Source organism: Eurytemora carolleeae, unplaced genomic scaffold (genome assembly GCF_000591075.1).
Source record: "Eurytemora carolleeae unplaced genomic scaffold, Eaff_2.0 scaffold9, whole genome shotgun sequence".
In the NCBI taxonomy this organism is placed as follows: domain Eukaryota; kingdom Metazoa; phylum Arthropoda; class Copepoda; order Calanoida; family Temoridae; genus Eurytemora; species Eurytemora carolleeae.
Genome location: NW_019396095.1, coordinates 439,269 through 459,831, shown reverse-complemented (window position 1 = coordinate 459,831; position 20,563 = coordinate 439,269). Strand labels below are relative to the sequence as shown.

General features: G+C 34.5%; 3 protein-coding genes across 3 annotated transcripts; all 3 read right to left on the bottom strand.

The window, feature by feature from the left end:
• Positions 1-206: 206 nt before the first annotated feature.
• On the bottom strand, positions 207-7,169 carry LOC111694775 (uncharacterized). The gene is made up of 9 exons (XM_023463790.1): positions 6,963-7,169; positions 4,954-5,497; positions 4,256-4,345; positions 3,782-3,901; positions 3,034-3,214; positions 2,528-2,678; positions 2,076-2,166; positions 1,140-1,228; positions 207-349 (listed from the first exon to the last, which is right to left on the bottom strand). The coding sequence occupies exons 2-9, from the start codon at positions 5,037-5,039 to the stop codon at positions 222-224; spliced, it is 936 nt and encodes a 311-aa protein (XP_023319558.1). The 5' UTR covers positions 5,040-5,497; positions 6,963-7,169; the 3' UTR covers positions 207-221.
• On the bottom strand, positions 6,423-11,526 carry LOC111694773 (ATP-dependent RNA helicase DDX4). Its single transcript, XM_023463787.1, has 8 exons — positions 11,364-11,526; positions 10,980-11,160; positions 10,749-10,817; positions 10,346-10,435; positions 8,857-10,131; positions 8,271-8,429; positions 7,734-7,848; positions 6,423-7,332 (listed from the first exon to the last, which is right to left on the bottom strand). Exons 1-8 carry the CDS (start codon positions 11,512-11,514, stop codon positions 7,204-7,206), a joined length of 2,169 nt encoding a protein of 722 aa, XP_023319555.1. The 5' UTR covers positions 11,515-11,526; the 3' UTR covers positions 6,423-7,203.
• On the bottom strand, positions 11,517-18,003 carry LOC111694774 (probable RNA polymerase II nuclear localization protein SLC7A6OS). The gene is made up of 6 exons (XM_023463788.1): positions 17,872-18,003; positions 17,475-17,596; positions 15,709-15,825; positions 14,136-14,231; positions 12,990-13,207; positions 11,517-12,384 (listed from the first exon to the last, which is right to left on the bottom strand). The coding sequence occupies exons 1-6, from the start codon at positions 17,972-17,974 to the stop codon at positions 12,021-12,023; spliced, it is 1,020 nt and encodes a 339-aa protein (XP_023319556.1). The 5' UTR covers positions 17,975-18,003; the 3' UTR covers positions 11,517-12,020.
• Between the last annotated feature and the right edge of the window lie 2,560 nt (positions 18,004-20,563).

Sequence of the window (20,563 nt, the reverse complement as noted above, 5' to 3'; positions counted from 1 at the left end):
CAAGTTTGTCTGAAATTTTTAAAGGTTTTTTGAATTGAATTAATTTTCGGGTTAACAATAAAGTATCAAAAATAATGAAGAAACATGCCTTTTGATGTCCAATTCTAAATTCCCCACAGATCTTCAAAAATCATCCCCCTCCCGTAATACTTAAAACTAAACACCCCTGACACAGGCAGAAAAAAACAGATTTTACGATAATTATGGTTCGAGGATAATGCTCACCTATTGAGGCCTAACAGGTCTGCCCAGGAAAGAGGAGTAATATTTTTCTCCTTGAGAACTCGCCCAGACTGTCCACAGACTAGCTCCAGTCGGACAGTAAAAGAGGCGTGGTAAAACGGGGGGCCTAGACAGAGCAGGTAGAGTAAAGATAATTTAAAGTTGGTTTCTGCACATTTAGGTTTAATACCTTTAAGGAATTGAGTTTTAATTTCCTGATTTCCTAATCCTTATATCATTGCAACCTGAGCCTGCGATTTAAAAGCTTTGGCTCGGGTCGTAATTCCTTAAACCCAGCTTTAAAACCCAATCTAAGACCTAACTTTACAGCTTGTGTCACGTGATTGACAGCTTCGAGATCTTAGGCTCGATTTAAGGAGTTAGGCCCAATGAAAATAAAACCGACCTTGGTTGGTTTTAGTGGAAAATCAGGCTCATTGATGAGTCTTGTTCTCTTCAAACCCCGGAATGCACCAATTCCAACTATGAAAATCCGCAAAATACAATAACAAACTGGTTTAATGAGCTCAACTCTGTGGAACTTTAGATCCAACTTCAATCTAAAAGCTCCAGCTGTAAATAAGGCTTAGACCTGAGTCGTATTTTCCCGAATTTTTAAATCACGGGCTCTGAAGGTGTAAATCTTTTATATTTCAAACTTAAAAAATATTTGATTCACCAAAATTCATATTTTGAAAAATCAAAGGACTACGAAATCGCAATGCAAAGACAAAAAGATGAGAAAATCAGAGTTAGTGGCCAAAATTCAATTCTTTTCTAAAAGAGAAGATAAAATTCATGGTTTTTGGCTCACTGTTGAAAACAAAATTAGTTTAGATTTTTTTATAGTTTAAGTATGCAATAAAGATCCTTTATTAGAGAAATGGGCGCGAAGTACCCTTGATCTGCTTGTTTACCCAGTTTGTATAGAATCCAATGAGCACCTAGAGGAACACCACTTCGCACAACCCAACCCCGGCTCCTCAAATCATGATACACAGCATATCTAGGCAATTTAATTAACTAATCAGTTGTGTACTGAGTCCTGAGGTGTACACAGAGGGAGGGTATGGAAGCTCAGTCCATCTTCCTGATCAATCAATTCTATGGTTTATAGGTCCCAACGGGTGTTGCATCCCCCATTCCTTAGGAAAGTAAAAAAGAATTAAGCCCCCAGACAAATTCCTATGTACGCCTCAGATTGAGTCTTTTAAGATTGTTAAGACATTATTTTCATGATTGTTTCCATCATTCGCATTTTATAAAATATATTCACCTGTATGGGAAATCAGAATATTCACCTGTATGGGAAATCAGGATATTCACCTGTATGGGAAATCAGGATATTCACCTGTATGGGCAATCAGGATATTCACCTGTATGGGAAATCAGGATATTCACCTGTATGGGAAATCAGGATATTCACCTGCGTGGGAAATCATGATAGTCACCTGCAGGGTAAATCAGGTTATTCACCATGAAGGGGAAATCAGGATATTAACCAGAATGAGAACTCAGGATATTCACTTGTATGGGAAATCAGGATATTCAACTGTATGGGAAATCAGGATATTCACTTGTATGGGAAATCAGAATATTCACCTGTATGGGAAATCAGGATATTCACCTGCGTGGGAAATCATGATAGTCACCTGTTGGGTAAATCAGGTTATTCACCATGAAGGGGAAATCAGGATATTCACATGTATGGGAAATCAGGATATTTACCTGAATGGGAAATCAGGATATTCACCTATATGGGAAATCTGGATATTCATCTGTATGGGAAATCAGGATATTCACTTGTATGGGAAATCAGTATATTTACCTATATGGGAAATCAGTATATTTACCTATATGGGAAATCTGGTTCCAGTTTTGAATATGTTTTCCACATTTGTAAAAGGTTTAACTGAGATCCATTATATTCTACCACCAAGCAGCCTAAACATAAAATATAATTTTACCCGTTTTTGCCTTTATTCTTTAGGGCTGTATATTACAGAGGGTAAAAAATGGGACATCAAAACTTCAAAGGGCAAGTTTTTTAATTCTTATTATTTTTATCTAGAAATCAATTTAATTTCCCCTAAAATATTCATTTTCCTTAATTCTGCTAAAAAGGCTAAACGATTTTTTACACTCCGCGCAAACAAACATAACATCTGTAGGGAATAAAATTTTAAAAAGGGGGAAATGATTTTTAGAGAAATTATAAACCCCTGTCATTATTTTATGTGAAACTTTACTTTTTTACTAATGCATTTTACATCTTTTTACAGAGTAATGAGAATGTTAGTCTTACCCAGAGCATAGCTAAGATAGAATGCTTCACAGAGTTCAAGATCTAGCCTAACATCATGTTCATTCTCCTCTCCGTATTTAGTTTCAACCTCATCCCAGCTCTGGGGCTCCTTCGTGGCAGGGTTCAGGTTTTCATTCTCTTCTCCGTTCTCCTTAAATGTCACATAATGATTTCCTTTTTTGCTAATTTAAAATTTAAATAAAACCTCAAGTTGGGAATATAAATATTTCACATAGAAAAATAATAAATAATGGATAAAAACACTGAAGTCTCCGCCCCCCTCCAAAAAGCTTCCAGAACCCCCCCCCCCCTCATTCTGGAAAATACATGAAGCACTTTTGCATGTATTCAAAAGAAATAAGAAATAAATAATGAATTAAACAGAACACTTTCGAAGTATTTTATTCTAAATGCACTTAGTTCAACATTGTAAAATCAGAATTGATTGCTTACTATAGAGCTAAAAATATTAATCTGTATAAACGTGAACATCTCTAAAAACCCACCGGTTTTATAACCTCTTCATTCTTAAATCCTGGTTTCTCTGGGACAGGTTCATCCTTGTTTGTCCAGAAATCATCATCTTCCTTCCAATCCTCGTATTTCTCCGACCCTTGACCTGTACTCTGAATAATCTCCGTCCCTGGATCCCAAGCTGCTGTAGTGTACTCTTGAACCTTAGCAAACCTAAATCAGTCAAGCCTAAGACAATATTTTTGTATTACTTTCTCAACATAGACAATAGTTCCAATTATCAGATAGTGAAGTACCTACCTATCTGATACAAAAGTTCCAATTATCAGATAGTGAAGAACCTACCTATCTGAGATAATAGTTCCAATTATCAGAAAGTGAGGAACCTATCTGAGTTAATAGTTCCAATTATCAGATAGTGAAGAACCTACCTATCTGAGACAATAGTTCCAATTATCAGATACTGAAGAACTAGACCTATTTGAGATAATAGTTCCAAATATCAGATTCTAAAGAACCTACCTATCTGAGATAATAGTTCCAAATATCAATACTGAAGAACTAGACCTATTTGAGATAATAGTTCCAAATATCAGATTCTAAAGAACCTACCTATCTGAGATAATAGTTCCAAATATCAATACTGAAGAACCTGCCTATCTGAGATAATAGTTCCAAATATCAGATTCTAATGAACCTACCTATTGGAAAATTGTTCCAATTATCAGAACCTACCTATATGAGATAATAGTTCCAAATATCAGATACTAAAGAACCAACCTATCTGAGACAATGGAACCAAAATATCCATTTCTCCAAAGATTTCCTAGCTCTCCTCTATCCTCCAAGGAGATGACTGAGGTTCTTCCGTTTGCATCTTCCTCCCGTCCTGTCTCTAGTCTACAAGAGACCCAGATGAGAAAAGGCAGTCATAGCTTTAAAATTAGGTTCAGTTTATGATCTATCAGAACTCAAAGGGATCAATTAATATCTAAGATGATTTATCAGAACGCAAGGGGATCAATTAATTAGAATTTATTAATTTTGGCAAATTTTGATGTTAATTATTTATTATTAAAAACAGCTAAACAATGACATTGTTGAAAACCGCGTAATCTAAGTTGAAGGACTCTGTTCAGCTAGACCCGTTGCACCACATGAGTGCTTGAAATCAGTTAATGGCAATTCAACCATGTCTTATTATTCATAAAATCTGGTCCCAAAAAGTATAGGAGAATACCATGTGACCCTGACCTTCCTTTGTAGCATTTCCAGACAAAGTTAGAAGCTGGTTGACCGGTTAGGCTGGTCAGAGGAACAGGAATAGGCTGACCAGGGATATCTCTAAATATTTAATATATCAAGTTTGAATTAAAGTGTAACCATGTTGTTAAATCATGGATTTAGCCGTTTTCGGCACTTTATGACCAAAAAAGTCAAAATCTTGGCCATTTAATAAGCTGATTCATTTTCGGTTTTTTTACAATCTCTAAGCTAAGGGCATCTTTTTTGAGGGTCAAATTTGGTAATAAAGGAAAAATTAGGATTAAGAACCTCGATTTTTTTATTCCGAATCGCCAAGATTATATCTCATAAATTCATAAAGGTGAAACCCAATATTATTTTTTAAATTACGGGGGAATGGGGGGGGGGGTCTTATGTCGCCTTTGGGGCGGAGTAGTGTGAATAGGAAATAGTAGAAGTTATAATACTGTTAAGTGTTAAATCATACAATTCAGTTAAAATTATTTTTCATACATTCGTTTTAATATTTTATGCAAATCTTAAAAAGTAAATTGTTGAAATGACAAGAAATCATACAAAATATAAAAAGATTCATCTTTTAATGTGGAAACCTTAGTTCGAAAGTTATCTTTTCTAAACATAAATCTTGATTTAATAAATAAGCTTAATTAATTTGGATTTAATTAGTTTCTAATTAGTTTTCTTACCTTGTTCTTTTGGACCTTGGTTGAGGAAAATCCATCTGGGAATTATGTTTCATGTTTCTGTAAGATTTACCACGAGTATAATTCATGGTTAAGATAAAGAATTGAAAGATATGGAATGGAATAAGTTTAAATATATATCTAGACTAGATTCAAAACACAGCCGTGAGAAAAGATAAATATTAAGATAATACTGTTCATGGCATAAAGTCGAAGCAATAAAGAACTAGAAGAAAAATTAAGGTTATGCTTAGCAGAATCATATACAAGCCAAATATATAAGTTATAAACATTGAGAAGACTAGTTGGCAATATTTTGGCAATTATTTAGATTACATATTGGTTGGGATTGGAGTAGGTTTACATAATAGTTGGGATTGGAGTAGGTTTACATATTGGTTGGGATTGGAGTAGGTTTACATATTGGTTGGGTTTGGAGTAGGTTTACATATTGATAGGTTTAGAGTTGGTTTGATGTGCATCCTAGTTTCTAGTGTTGGAGCAGGATACATGTTCCAAAGGAGCGTGTATCTAAGAACATTTTCACCTGAAAAAAAAATATAAATTTTGGCTTGATAATTAACAGGCATTGTAACAATACATGTCAGATGTACACAGTACATTGGCAAGTAGCTGGCCATATTTTCCAATATTTCTGAATTACATTAAATATTAGATACTGTTTTACCCAAACCTAAGCTTTATGAGAAAGGACATTTGTATTTATAGTTTTCATAACTGCGCTGAGATGACTAAACAATTTAAACTAAATAATCTAAAGTTAAGTCTTGAAGCTTAGACTAGTAATTTTTCGATCTCTTTGTTAAAAAAAAACTTGCCAACGTTTATGATGTTACTCTAATATTTGAAGCTGAAGTTAGGATCCATTTTATTTAGTATTGGTTTCAATCAGGGGCGGATACAGGATTTAAGTGGGGGGGGGAGGGGGCCTAGATTTATTTCGGAACCAAAAATCCAGATTTAGGAACCATTTTTTCTGTTTTGCACTAGGTTTTCTTTCCCTTAAGTGCTATTGAGAAGCTATTCTGAAATCTGAGGGGGGTGCAAAGACCCTGCCACCGCCCCTGGTTTCAATGAGTGATCGTCAATTCAAATCTTTTATCGTTTTAACTTTTCAGATGCAAGCTTCAATCTTTTTTAATGCACAATAGCATCTTTGGATTCATTTAATTTTAATTCTGATCCGGATCCTGAAACTTTTTTAACTTTCATTTTAATTCTGATCCGGATCCTGGATCTTTTCTAACTTTCAGGATTCACATATTTCAGACGTTTAGCTATAAGATTCTAGTCTCAGTAATATGTTAACAAGGATAACAACTAGAGCTTTGTACATATCACATATTTTGTTAAAACAAATCACGAATTTACATTTCTATTGGAAGCAAAAAAACAGGGAAACATATTGTCCAGGGGGGGGGCGTTCTTTTAATTATTTTTTACCCTAAATATCCATTATCAAAGTTTTACAGTCAAGTTTTCAAAGGTCTACTCCATCTATTTGTCAGATTTCCAAAAATTGCAACAACAAAAAAGGACAAATATTTTTGGATAGAATTTACTCCTCCCTTCACATTTAAAAATTTGCAAAATCAAGTTCGGGGTTATTGCTAAATAAACAGATTTATTACCGGCCAGGGGGTCAATTCTGAAGATTTTGGCATGAACATTGAACATTTTTTAACAGAACAAATCAGATCGAATCAAATCAAATCAAATCAAATCAAATCAAATCAAATCGAATCAAATCAAATCAAATCAAATCAGACCTTTAGATACGTCCTACTTCCTCGAAGTGAATTTACAAAATCAAGATTGAGGTTCATCCTGATCAGTGAAAACAAATTTGGAAAATCTTAATTGTTTTCAGTCATAACTCCTTTCTTTGGAAAGCTAAAGAAAAGAACAAACAAAATGTGTAACCGGATAGATTTGCTTTTCTTTGTGCATAAAATGAAAACTAGAGGAGCTACGAGGTCACAAAGTCGTACCAGCAATGTCGCATAAATTTGTCCTTCTCCTTCTGTTTAGTTCGAAGTGTAGTAGTAAACGGGAACCTATTTTAAAGGAAGAATTTCAGTCATTAGATCATAATATATACAATACAAGTCGGCAGCAAGCTTTAAACCTTTCAATTTCTCCGATAATAAAGAGCCTTGTAAGGTGTGTTTTGATTCTCCAGCTTGCTTCTATCTGAAGGAATATATTGATGAAGGTTTAAAATGTATGGATTTAATTCCAATCTACTCCGGGTTGTGACTGAGCTCTCACATCCTTCCCTCCGAAGGAACCAGGAGCTTTAGAACCGTTTACTCTAGCAGGGTTTCTTCGAGCATCTTCAACCAACCAATCAGGAACCTCCTGGATATATTCTTAAGTTTAGATCAACGTTTGGTTTCGATAAAACTTAAAAGTGAACCTTGGCTTTTAAGTAAATAATTGTTTTCATTAGTGCGAGTTATTAGTTGTATTTCTTTGGTTATCTTTTTCATTTCCTCAGTTTAAAAATTGTAAATAATTTAATTTTTTAAGACGTAAAAGACCAAAACAATAACAAAATTGTCCCACAAAAAAATCAAAATAAAATCATGTAAATCGTTTCTTGCTATTTATATCATCTGAAAACTCCGGTTCAGACTTGTAAGCATTTAGACCAAGTTGTACAATGTACATCATACGGGGCAGAGTGCATCAAATGAACTAGCCTCTTCAAGGGGGATTACTGTGTATCAGATAATGTTAGCTAAAGACTGATCTCTAACCTGTTCTGCATCTGCTAGTATTCTGACAAGGTCTACGGATAGACCGGAGTCAGACGCGGCATCAAAGAATGAAATAGCTCTACCAGTATTACCCAGTCTCCCCGTCCTTCCAATCCTTAAAAAAGCAACATGAATTAAAAGGGAGGGAAAGTGTAATGTCAAATGACCCTCCATGCAAACATGGCAAAACCTCACAATAGTGATATTTAACCCTTTGACTGATCAAGTATGAATTAGACATCAATGTTTATAATTTTGAAAACTAATTATTTTCAACCGTGACTTCTCTACAAAAGTGACTTGCGCATTTCTACAGCAGGAAAACCTTTAAGAACGACAATAACGACAATATTTATCAGATAAATATCAAACGTTTTGAATCGGGCAATGTCATCTTTGCATTTGAAATTGCACTAACAGACCATTTAACAAGAATTAAATAAAAAATGACTCGCTTGTTAAGAAGCTGCAATGTGAAAATAAATAAATTCTAATAAAAAATTTATTTCAATGTTGTAAGCTGACTTTTTGATATACCTATGAACATAGTCATCTATGGATTTGGGTAGATCGTAGTTTATAACAAGCTCCACATTCTTAATATCCAATCCACGTGCAGCGACAGAGGTCGCAACTAAAACCGGTTTTCGTCCACTCTTAAAATCATCCAAAGCTTCTTCTCTTTCAAGCTGCTCCCTAGAATTACATAATTGATCATTATCTTTTTATTTTTTTGAAAATAAAAATCACACACAAACTTTAATACATTCCACATAATTACATAAATTCCACATAGTTAATTATATAAATTCCACAGCTAATTGATTAAATTCCACATAGTTAATTATATAAATTCCACAGCTAATTGAATAAATTCCACGCAGTTAATTACATAAATTCCACAGCTAATAGAATAAATCCCACACCTAATTTAATAAATATGACCTACATTAACTAATAAGGAAACCATTAGCAATAAAATCTCACGCTAGTCTTCTAGAGGATTTTTGATAAATGAAGAGCTTTACATATTTTCATAAATGTTAATTTTAGCCTCTAATTTGAAATATTCTTGAAAATGAAAGAAAAAACTTGAAACGTTTAACTTAGACTAGAAACTAACCTGTCCCCATGAATGCTGGTTGTAGGAAACCCTGACTGGCACATATAGCTGGCAATAAAATCCGCAGTTTTCTTCATCTCAACAAACACAAGGGTTTTAGAAGATTTAGGAGAACTGTCATAAATATTCTGAATAACCTCAACCAGCTTCTCTCTCTTCTCAAACTGTGAAACTTGATGGAAGAACTGTGTTACATCTCTACACGCTCCTCCTACTATTCCAACAGATAGAAACAAATATTCGTCTAAAAACTCCGACGCCATTCTTTGAATATCGTCCGGGAAGGTTGCGGAGAACATGAGTGTTTGTCGGTCTTTCCTGCTCGGCATATCAGGGATCCGCACCATCTTGTTGATGGCATCCCTGAACCCCATATCCAACATTCTATCAGCTTCATCTAGCACAAGAAACTTTACATTTGTCAAACTGATAACTCCTCTATCTATAAAATCCAAGAGCCTACCCGGAGTAGCGGTCAAGATATTACATCCGTCCTTTATACTCTCCGCCTGCCCGGTCAAACTCTTCCCTCCGTGCGCTACTACAGCCCGGAGTTTAGATCCTAGACAGAACTTCTGCGCTTCTTTCTTTATCTGGGATGCAAGTTCTCTGGTCGGAGAGATGACTATAACCTCTGGAGCTTGAGCCCCGGGGCACCTTGTAAACCCAACTCCCTGTTTGATCAGAAGATGAATGACCGGTATAAGAAAAGCGGCGGTTTTACCGCTGCCGGTCTGCGCACAGGCCATCATATCCCGCCCCGCTAGTATGTTTGGTATGGCATGTTTCTGGACTGGGGTTGGCATCACATATTTAGATTTCTTGATATTATTGAGAAGTACCTGATCCAGCCCCGCAGATTCAAAAGTTCCAACCTTGGTTTTGACACCAGTTCCCGTCACTTTAACATCAATATTATCAAAATTATCAAAATTTATTCCGGATGAAACTCCGTGGTGAAATAAATCCTCGTCCAGTTCCCCAGTCTGAGAATGAGAAGTTTCTCCGTTCTTAATCTCTGGACAGTTCCTGGCTAAATGTCCTATTTCTCCACAGGTATAACACTCCTCCCCCTTGGGAGCTCGACTCCGGGTCCTGTCCTCAGGTCTCCCATCCTCTCTCACAGGACAGTTTCTAGCGATGTGTCCTTCTCCGTTGCATTTGTAACATGAAAAACTGTCTGTCCTACCACCTTCTCCTCTTTCATGGTTCTTTTCTCTGAACCGATTGTTTTCGTCTTGATAATTAGAATTACTCTCACCCTTCCCTGGTTCCCTGAAAAATAGTTCATATTTTTATTAAAATAATTTGTCTTTTATAAGTTTTAAATTCCAGCATTTAATGATTTATCCGCAGCTGCTCTTCTAAATTGCGATTTATGATTGACTAAAACTAAAAACTCTCTAAGTTTTAGATTTATTTCATTGGCATTTTAACGTATTTGCTTTACTTTGCATGAGCAACAATATATAACATAAACCGATATTACCTTCTTCTGGGTCTTTCAGGCCTTCCTTCTTCTCTCTGATATTTATCTCTGCTCGGACATTCATAGGATAGATGACCGATACCTTCACATCTAAATACAAACCAAGGGGTTAAACACGAGCAGTACCAGGGGAGATCTGTAAGAATATCATGTTCGAAAGAACAAGAGCGTATATGGGAGGGGTAAAGTGCACAACAAAGACTTCTTAAAGGGGGAATCCCCATCAAGAAATATAAGTTTTCCTTTTTACAGCTAACCTTAACGAAAAATGGTATTCACCGTAAATCCCAGAAATCCCCCCAGAAGAAAAAAGTAATCCTGTATTATCCCCCCTCCCCCCCCCCGTGAAAGAAAACGCGTTAGTTTATTTACTTATGCCTGAATCTAATTTAACTTTACTTACTTAAAACACGTGGATTGATCTCTAGAAGGCACAGATTCGAATCTTCCGTCCATGTCTGCATCATTCTTCCTTAATAATGTTCATAATGTTTATTTTGAACTCTTAAAAATATGCAGCACCCGAGACAATTATCTTTAGCAGTGAGAAAGTTTTAAATAAATAGTTTTGTAGTCTTTTATGATATATAATATTTATATATAATATTTGATTTAATATCAATATTTATCATACCTGAACCCTGAACCAATATCCCCTTTGTAACGATTTCTCATATTATCCGGCCCGTCTCGACCACCCCGTCCTTCTCTACCATCCCGGCCATCTCTACCTTCTCGTCCATTAATAATATCTCGTCCGTTTACACTCTCCCGTCCATTGCGTCCGTTAAAATCTCTACCTACTGGTCCGTCGTCTGAAATTGGGAAATTCATTCATTATATAATCTGTTTTCGAGTACATTATAAAGGTATTTAGATGAAATGCAAGCAAGAAAATCTTAAATTGAACGTTGAATTTTTCGTTCACAATGTAGTTTCATTTCTTTACTTTTTTATAATATCTATTCTTTATTTGTAAAGCCTTCTAACTTTTTCCTTTTTACTATTATTGAATCACCTTGAGTGGCTGAAGACCATTTAGCGATCCCTCTACCCCGTCCTGCTGGAGCAAATCCCCTTCCTCTCGATACTCCAGTAGGAACCTGCCAGGTCAGTATCTCCGATCTAGTCGGAGCCCAGTGCGGAGTCCCCTCGTCCTTGTAGGACATTCTTCTGAAATATTGGAAATATTCTGGGTTATGTCGGCGATATTCTGGATTATGTCGTAGATATTTCGGGTTATGTCGGAGATATTTCGGATTATGTCTGAGATATTCCGGAATATGTCGGAGATTTTTCAGATATATTCCGGCTTATGTCGGAGATATTCTGGATTATGTCGGAGATATTCCGGATTATGTTGTTTCAAGATTAACTGCAGGGTCAGGTTAGATTTAAAAGATTAGGAATCAAAAATTAGTTTAAAATTCATGTTTAAAAAACTGAATAGTAATGGATGGCATATTGCATAGACATTTAACATAGTACTGGCTCTAAAGTGTTGACAAGCGACCATAATTTAAGAAAATAAGTTTTGTGTACAGAATATTTAAAAAATAACAATTAGACACTCTGTTTTATGACAAATTGACCTTGCATAATATTCAGTTATTGATTTGTGTATTTTTCCGAAGATTAATTTGATTTATCGAGATAAGAAAAAACTATTTTATGATTACAAATAATCAAAACTATCACTATCCTCGTCCTTTTCTGAGTCCTCTAACAAATCCTCCTCTTGGAACTCCTTCATCATCCTCTGTTTGAACCTTGCATAACTACTTCCGTGTCGGGACGCGTCCTCCTCAAATGCTTGTGTATAGAGAAGTTTATCCTCGTCCTCGGAGCTGAGATCCTCCTCCTCCTCCGCTCTCATGTGCAGGCTCCGGACACGGACATCCAGGTTCTCAGAGTAATCTCCGAAACTTCTTTCATAATCATCCTCGTCCTCATCTTCCTCTTCAGGGTAATCGTTGGCCTCGTTGTCCTCGTCATTACTGTCCTCGTCGTCATCATACCGATCCTCCATAGGATTATCTCTGAAATTTAAATATCATCAGAATGCATTTTAAAACTTTGACAGAAAAAAGGGAAAATAAGTTTTAAAGCTGAAAAGAAATATTAATCGACAAATTCTAGGTGACCAACAATTACAGAGCCAAAAGAAGAAAAATTATATTTAATTGTAACGCAGCTGTTCAAACGATGATAGTAACCTAGTAACCTTTCATCTTTTACACAAATTTGAATAAGAAATTAATAATCGAAATAATTCTTTTAGCTTAAGACCAAGTTTGATCCCAAAAAGACAATTTTTCACAGAAAAGTCGATGATTTAATAGTGCTCAGGGTCTTTTTTACAGAAAATTAAATAAGAATTCTTTTCATTTGAGATAAATTGTTTAATACGTTTAAGCATGAAATTTTTTTTTAAAGATAAGCAAAAGATATTATGCTCAGAGACCCGATTTTCTGAATTGCGAGGCATGGTTGAACCGCGTTGGATTATCTCAGCATAAATGGAGCACAGGAGAAGTGGTTGAACTATTTCTGCACTGTTCAGCTACTTCTCGCTTTTCACTTATCTTAATCCCAGATTTAATTTAGATTTGTAATTTCTTGTAAAATATTAAATATTTATTACCTATACTCATCATACATAAACTCTGTTCCTGAATTGAAAGGTTGAAGAGACACTAATCCATCCAGTAGAGAATCATCAAAATCTGCCAGAGCATCCCCCTCAGCATAGTATACGTCGTACACATAGTTCTCATCAGAACTCTTAGATACATACTCACGGATCATCTCAACACCATTACAGCTCAGCTTCTCTCCACCTGCAGCCTCCTTCTCTTCATCCTAATATTTAGACAAATAAAATGAAATCTTTAAAGAACCCCGCAATGTAACCCCAGACCGCGCGCGCCGTATGGTTAGGGGTTCACTATTTTCAATGGTTACCCATCCCGGGGTGTATACTTTTAATTTTGCGCCCCCCCCCCAAAAAAAAAAATATCAGCTTTTTAAGGGGTTAGGGGGAAAAGTTAAGAAAAAAGAAACAGGAGGAAAGAGAAGGAGACAAAAGAGAAGGGAAAAGGGGGAAAAAAAGGAAGAGAGAAGAAAAAAGCAAAAAAAGAGGGGAAAATATAAACAAATTTGTTGCCGCTTAACGCAGATAATTTTACTCATTCAACTTAAACAAAGTATCACAGATAAATTTTACCAAAAAAATTATTTTTAATGCAGTAGCGTGCACTTCATTTTAAATTAGATGTAAAGCTCTTCCGGGGGAGGGGGTGGAGGGGGAGAAAAATAATAAGTTTAAAGTGTCCACAATAAATAGAGGCATCAGAAGAAGAAAAATTCAAAATTAAGAGAGAATGTATTGGACTTTTGATCAGAAGTTTCTAAATTCGAAGTTCAAAGAAGTTTAGACTCAAGAAATACCGATAATCATCATCATTAAAATTGACATTATTATCCATATTATTCAAATTGGTATTATTATTATTATTATTGATATCATCATTTGTGTTATTACGTCCTCTTTGTAATAGTTTTAAACCATAAATCATGAGAACGCCGAGTCAATAACAACATTTTGTTCTCTTGTTGAGTTGGAACGTTTTTTATGCAAAGGTGAATTAGATTGATTTAAAATGTGTTTTATTAAAATGTGCATAGTATAACCATATTTCTCACATTTATTGACTACGTACATATTTAACACAAAATATAGATTTAAATAATCAAAACAATTGTAATTTTTGTTTATATAATTGTTAACCTGATGTTGAACTATATCGTAAAGATGATATAAAGGTTCCTCTTGATCCGGAGATTTATCACTGTTTTCCTCAGACCAGGCTTCAAGCTCTTCAATCTAAAGTTTATACAGTACAATTTTGTCAAAGGGGAGGGGGGGGGGGGGTTAATTTTTTATCCTTTCCAACTGTTCATGGCATAAAGTCGAAGCAATAAAGAACTAGAAGAAAAATTAAGGTTATGCTTAGCAGAATCATATACAAGCCAAATATATAAGTTATAAACATTGAGAAGACTAGTTGGCAATATTTTGGCAATTATTTAGATTACATATTGGTTGGGATTGGAGTAGGTTTACATAATAGTTGGGATTGGAGTAGGTTTACATATTGGTTGGGATTGGAGTAGGTTTACATATTGGTTGGGTTTGGAGTAGGTTTACATATTGATAGGTTTAGAGTTGGTTTGATGTGCATCCTAGTTTCTAGTGTTGGAGCAGGATACATGTTCCAAAGGAGCGTGTATCTAAGAACATTTTCACCTGAAAAAAAAATATAAATTTTGGCTTGATAATTAACAGGCATTGTAACAATACATGTCAGATGTACACAGTACATTGGCAAGTAGCTGGCCATATTTTCCAATATTTCTGAATTACATTAAATATTAGATACTGTTTTACCCAAACCTAAGCTTTATGAGAAAGGACATTTGTATTTATAGTTTTCATAACTGCGCTGAGATGACTAAACAATTTAAACTAAATAATCTAAAGTTAAGTCTTGAAGCTTAGACTAGTAATTTTTCGATCTCTTTGTTAAAAAAAAACTTGCCAACGTTTATGATGTTACTCTAATATTTGAAGCTGAAGTTAGGATCCATTTTATTTAGTATTGGTTTCAATCAGGGGCGGATACAGGATTTAAGTGGGGGGGGGAGGGGGCCTAGATTTATTTCGGAACCAAAAATCCAGATTTAGGAACCATTTTTTCTGTTTTGCACTAGGTTTTCTTTCCCTTAAGTGCTATTGAGAAGCTATTCTGAAATCTGAGGGGGGTGCAAAGACCCTGCCACCGCCCCTGGTTTCAATGTCTGTGTACACCTCTGGTAAGTACATTACACATTTTAAGCTTATCAGTAAACAATATGCTGAGTATAAAAATATCTAGAGTTCATACGGTAGACAAGTACAGTATATAACTAGAGTTAAACCAGAGGCCGAATTTAAAGAATTTAAATCGCGTCACTAAACCGCCAATATACTGTTCCAATTGAGCGCCGGCTCAAATCTCGAGACACTTAATAAAATTTCCAGCTGACGAACCATGTTTGAACCGCGTCTAGACTCGGTTCAAATTCTTTAAATTCGGAATCAGTAAAAAACAACCGTACAAAAACTATCTTTAGTTGAGCCAGTACCCTCTTTGCGCTGAACTCTAAATAAATTTTGAGCGCATGTTGTGTTAAACTCTAGTTATGTATTATACACCTAATTGGCAATGTTCGAATTATAGAAATGCATTGTCCGCATATTATACATTAAAAAAATTCCGTAAAATGTTGATTTGAAGATATAATAATATTATTTTATTTACCCTGATTGCTCTGTTAGTGTTAACAACTCTATATCTATCATTATTCCTCTCCTTTTCCTTCTCTTTAGTTCTGTTCTCCGTACTACTTTTCTCCTTCGTACTCTGCTTATACTTGTTCTAAATAATACAAAAATCAAAACAAATTAGATTATATTCTTTCCTATTACATCTATATATATATATATATATATATATATATATATATATGGCTCAGTAACATTATGCCTAGTTCCCGAATGCCTATTTCGTGAATGCCTAGTTCAATATGCCTAGATTCATGAATGCCTAGTTCGTAATGCCTAGATAACATTATGCCTAGATAACACCATGCCTAGATTCATGAATGCCTATATAACATTATGCCTATATTTCTGAATGACTAGAAAACATTAGGCCTAGATTTCATAATGCCTAGTCACCTAATGCCTAGATACCATTAGACTGAATTGAATGCCTATATACATTGTCAAGCAATAAATAAATGATACTAATATGTTAACATGATTTATTAGATATTTTATTGGTCAAATTTTTGCCTATCATGGGCCAAAGTAGAAATATAATCTGTGCGGATTTTTGTAAAAATGTTACCGGATTGTATGTTTTTTTCTCTCTCTTTAATATTTCTCTTTGAAATACATTGTCTAGGCATTCAATGCACTTTTATGTTATCTAGGCATAATGTTATCCAGGCATTCATGAATCTAGGCATTGTGTTCTCTAGGCATTATGTTATCTAGACATTGTGTTCTCCAAGCATTATGTTATCTAGGCATTATGAACTAGGCATTCAAAAATCTAGGCATAATGTTATCTAGGCATTCAGAAATCTAGGCATAATGTTGTCCAGTCATTCATGAACTAGGCATAGTGAACTAGGCATTCACGAACTAGGCATTCAAGAACTAGGCATAATGTTACTGAGCCTATTTGTATGCTTGTTTTCCTATATGTAATTGTATTTAATACTCCAACACGAGTGAACCGATCGGGCCCAAATTTTTGTGACAACTCAATGATCCCAGGGGGGGGGGCTATATGGAGCATGGACGCTTAAACGTGAAACAGTCTGACTTTGAAAATGTGGAATTTCTTATTATCTTATCAATTTTAAAAGAAAAATTTGCAAAATTTTGGGTTTTACAATTACCAAGAAAAAATGGCCACTGAAAAGCAACATTTATCGCTACAATTGTTGCTAGAAGAAGGGCGCGAAGGAAGAAAGCCCATTAAATATATATATTAGAGTGTATAAATAATTATCTATATAACACTTTTATTTTGGTAAGCAGTGTTAAATAGCTTTTGGACAGAAATTTTCTCCTTATCGAGAAGGTTCAAATTAACGCTCGGAACAAATTATGATCTAAAACCCTTCGATAGACAGAATAAACTTCAGTCCAGAAGCTTTATAAAACGTCGTTCCAAAATAATAGAGTAATGGGTAACTTTATGAATTGTTTAAATGTTTGTGTATTTGTCTTGAAACAATGGTTATTTTAGATATAATAATCCTTTCGACATTGCATAAATAAAAATACACAACATGATAAGTTAAAAGAGTAATATCCGCGTTTTTTAATTCCTAGTAAAATTTACAGCTAATTTAACATTTCATCACGAGGATTATTCTATATCACTGTTTAAATGAAATTCAAAAAAGTGTATTTTTATCTAATTCTCTTATAGCTATTAGTTCAAAGTTTAATATTGGATTTTTGTTTATAAAAGTTTTTACTTTATAAATATAGAAGATCAGGTTTTACCTTTAATTCGGCAAAATTGGGAACATTTTTTTTATTGATGATTCTAGACAAAGTTTGGTTCAGCTTATCTTCATCTCCTTGCTCCACAGTTCCTGCCAACTTTAACATCTTAACCGTTCCATCTAAATTATTATAGATAAAGAAATCACAGAAATAATCCGAAAAAGGGTGCATGTTAGTTTTTTTTAACAGGAACTGACAACAAAAACTGGTTTTCAGTATTCAATAACACAGCCAGAGAAATTACTAATACATTGAACATTACTTCATAGAAACATAGGATGGCATTAAATATAGTCCGTACGTTTGCTAACCATTATGGTTCTTCAAAACCCCCCATTTCTTTAATGATGAAAACTTCTTTTAAGATAATTTAGTCCAGTAATTTTAATCTCACCCTCAGAGCTGGATTTAAGACGCTTGGCGGAGAGAACGAATATGTCCGTCGGGTCCTCGGTTATTCGTCGCTTAACCCGGAGCAGGGTCGGAGTAGAACTCATCTTTCTGAAATATTAAAGTTAATAATTTATCTGACACCTTTAAGCAGTCGAGATATATTTTGTTTTATCGAGAAAAGAACGCAACTACTATTTTCTATCTCAAATAGTAGTACGAATGGTTTAAGTTTTTTTTTTCAAAATTCTCTATTTACGTCCTGTTTTCTGTTTTTGTTTAGTTTTTAAGTTTAGAAAGGGGTCAAAGGAGACCCCTGAGTGCGGTGTGAAAAACCCGTATGAGTTTAGTAGTAAAGGAACGGTATGGTGAGAATAGCGGCATGAACTCATAAAACTAAGAATAAAGCTAAATGTCGTTTTCTTTCAAAATACTTTCAATATACGGAACCCACCAACCAAAAGATATCCATAATTCAAATGAACACTTTGCAAATTGTATTGCACATATTTCATCAACACTTGACAATTTTTTTATAAGAATGGAGAATCAATATATTTGAATTTCATTTAATTATTAAAAAATTTTAAGCACAATTAACATTATATTATTACAAAAAAGGACAACCCGCCATTTGAGGGATTTGGGGTCAAGAAAATAGATGTATTGAAGCAAATATTACTGTAAACTCAGCAATAACTTTTTATTATTTTTCTCAGAACTAAATTGAGGGATATTGTTTTTGTTATTTTTAGCTGATCAGAATTCAGAATTGAGTTTTTTTGATTGATTAAAAGTAATAGTTCAATTGCGATTAAAACATGACTTTTTGATCTCTTTCAAATGGAGTACAAAATTAAAGTGCAATTAAAACATTGCATAATTACATTATCACATCAGTACCTTCAAATCAAGGCCGTATACAGGTGGAGAGATAATAAATGGTAATTGGACTGTATAGTGTATGTGTACCTTTTAAGTATCCAAGAAGCCAAATGTTTTGAATTTACAATTGGCCCCCCCCGGCCCTAGATTTTTCTGTATACGCCCTTGCCTCAAAAACTCTTCATATAAGCAAAGATAAATTTAAAAGATTTATTAAAATGGAAGAAAATACCGATTCTACCCACACTGCACTGGTAGCGACTATACTAGGTATAGTGGTGTTTTTTTATTTTGTTTCCTTCATGCTTCGTTTTTTACATACAGGGTGTCCCAATAAACATGGGAATTCAGTGACGAATTCGATATCATCTTTATAAATAATTCTTTGATTTAGTACAGGAAGTACAGTGATACCTACTGAGAAAGCTGTAATCTGTAAGAGTTTCGTCTGCTATGTTCACATTGTGTTTGTTTATGTTTTGACTGCACGGTTGTACTTAGTAAAACAAGAAAATTGCAGTATACAAACAGAGTAAACTTGTCCGTCTTCACTGTTCATCTTGCGGAGACATTATAGACATATCTTTACAGTCTTTTACCCTTTTCACAAAATAAACTCTAGCAGACATAATAATATTATGGCTTTTGAAATTAGGTATATTACAATATGCTAATTCATAACAAAGACGATATCCAATTCGTCACTGAATTCCCATGTTGTCTCTCAGGGCCAACGTGAGCATAGTGAAAGAAAAGCGAATACTTCCACAATAGTAATAATAGTATATTCTAAACATTGTATTTTCTCACACTACGCCAAATTTTAACCCCAGAAAATATATGCAAAATAACGCAACAAAAGACAAATGTGTTAACCCTATTCATGCTGGGGGGGGGGTTCAATTTGACCCCCCCTGTAGTTTTTTTTGCATAACTCAAAAAGTATTGGTCTGAGGCTGTTGAAATTTTCTGACTTTTCTTACATACCCACAGCCCTCCCTTTGGGCCTAAAACTGGGCTTTAATACTAACTGCCTGAGTCCTCAGGCACACTGCCTGAATGAATGCTTTTTCCTGTAACAAACTAAATCTTTGTTTTGACCCACTTCAACTTGTCAGATTTTGATAAAATTTAGCTTTTTGGAAAGCCTTTAACATAAGGAAACGAATTGCAAAAGTTTTGCGAAAAAAATTGCAAATTTTTTGCAAACAACCTGTCAAAGGAAATTTGCACATTTTTAGTTTTTCTTGATTAAAAATCAGGTTATTTAAAATTTTGCAAAAATCTTTGCATATTTGAAATGGCATGGTCAAGGGCTTTTCAAAAATGTATAATTTTTCATTTTTTGGACAAATTTTTTTTTGCAAACATTTTTTACTATATAACTGGATTTTGCAAAACAAAATTTAATTTTTGCAAATTTGCAAATTTTTTTGCAGATTCTAAAAGTAGAGCACAAGAGCTTTCCAATGATGTATCATTTGTCATATTTGGACATCAAACATGGGATTTAGAGGGGGGGGGGGGTCAAATTGACATATCCTGGTTTTCAAGTACCCCAGCAGAGATCAAAGTGAATAAATACTAAAGTGGACCAAACTCAGAGATAGGGTTAAAGTTGGAATTGTTTTTTCGGTTCAGTTTTCCATATTATTTACGATAAAAATATTGGAAAGTTTTCTAAACAGGCAACTTATAATTTACATTAAATGAATTGGAATTTTATCAATAATTTTTAAGAACACTTTCCACGGGACATCGGTTCTTAAAGGTTTGATTTGATAAGCGTAAGATCGTTTCCAACCATAATT

What these genes read in the sequence shown, in the direction of transcription:
- LOC111694774 (XM_023463788.1), bottom strand. Translation starts at nt 17,974, where the DNA reads ATGAGTTCTACTCCGACCCTGCTCCGGGTTAAGCGACGAATAACCGAG. An exon ending in ACACTAACAGAGCAATCAGG is followed by an intron (nt 14,232 to 15,708) that starts GTAAATAAAATA and finishes TATAAACTTTAG; the next exon opens with ATTGAAGAGCTTGAAGCCTG. An exon ending in ACGATATAGTTCAACATCAG is followed by an intron (nt 13,208 to 14,135) that starts GTTAACAATTAT and finishes TCTAAATATTAG; the next exon opens with GATGAAGAGAAGGAGGCTGC.
- LOC111694775 (XM_023463790.1), bottom strand. Translation starts at nt 5,039, where the DNA reads ATGAATTATACTCGTGGTAAATCTTACAGAAACATGAAACATAATTCC. An exon ending in CTATCTTAGCTATGCTCTGG is followed by an intron (nt 2,167 to 2,527) that starts GTAAGACTAACA and finishes TTTTATGTTTAG; the next exon opens with GCTGCTTGGTGGTAGAATAT. An exon ending in TTGGATTCTATACAAACTGG is followed by an intron (nt 350 to 1,139) that starts GTAAACAAGCAG and finishes TGCTCTGTCTAG; the next exon opens with GCCCCCCGTTTTACCACGCC.
- LOC111694773 (XM_023463787.1), bottom strand. Translation starts at nt 11,514, where the DNA reads ATGTCCTACAAGGACGAGGGGACTCCGCACTGGGCTCCGACTAGATCG. An exon ending in ATAGATGACTATGTTCATAG is followed by an intron (nt 7,849 to 8,270) that starts GTATATCAAAAA and finishes TGCTTTTTTAAG; the next exon opens with GATTGGAAGGACGGGGAGAC. An exon ending in TACTAGCAGATGCAGAACAG is followed by an intron (nt 7,333 to 7,733) that starts GTTAGAGATCAG and finishes GAATATATCCAG; the next exon opens with GAGGTTCCTGATTGGTTGGT.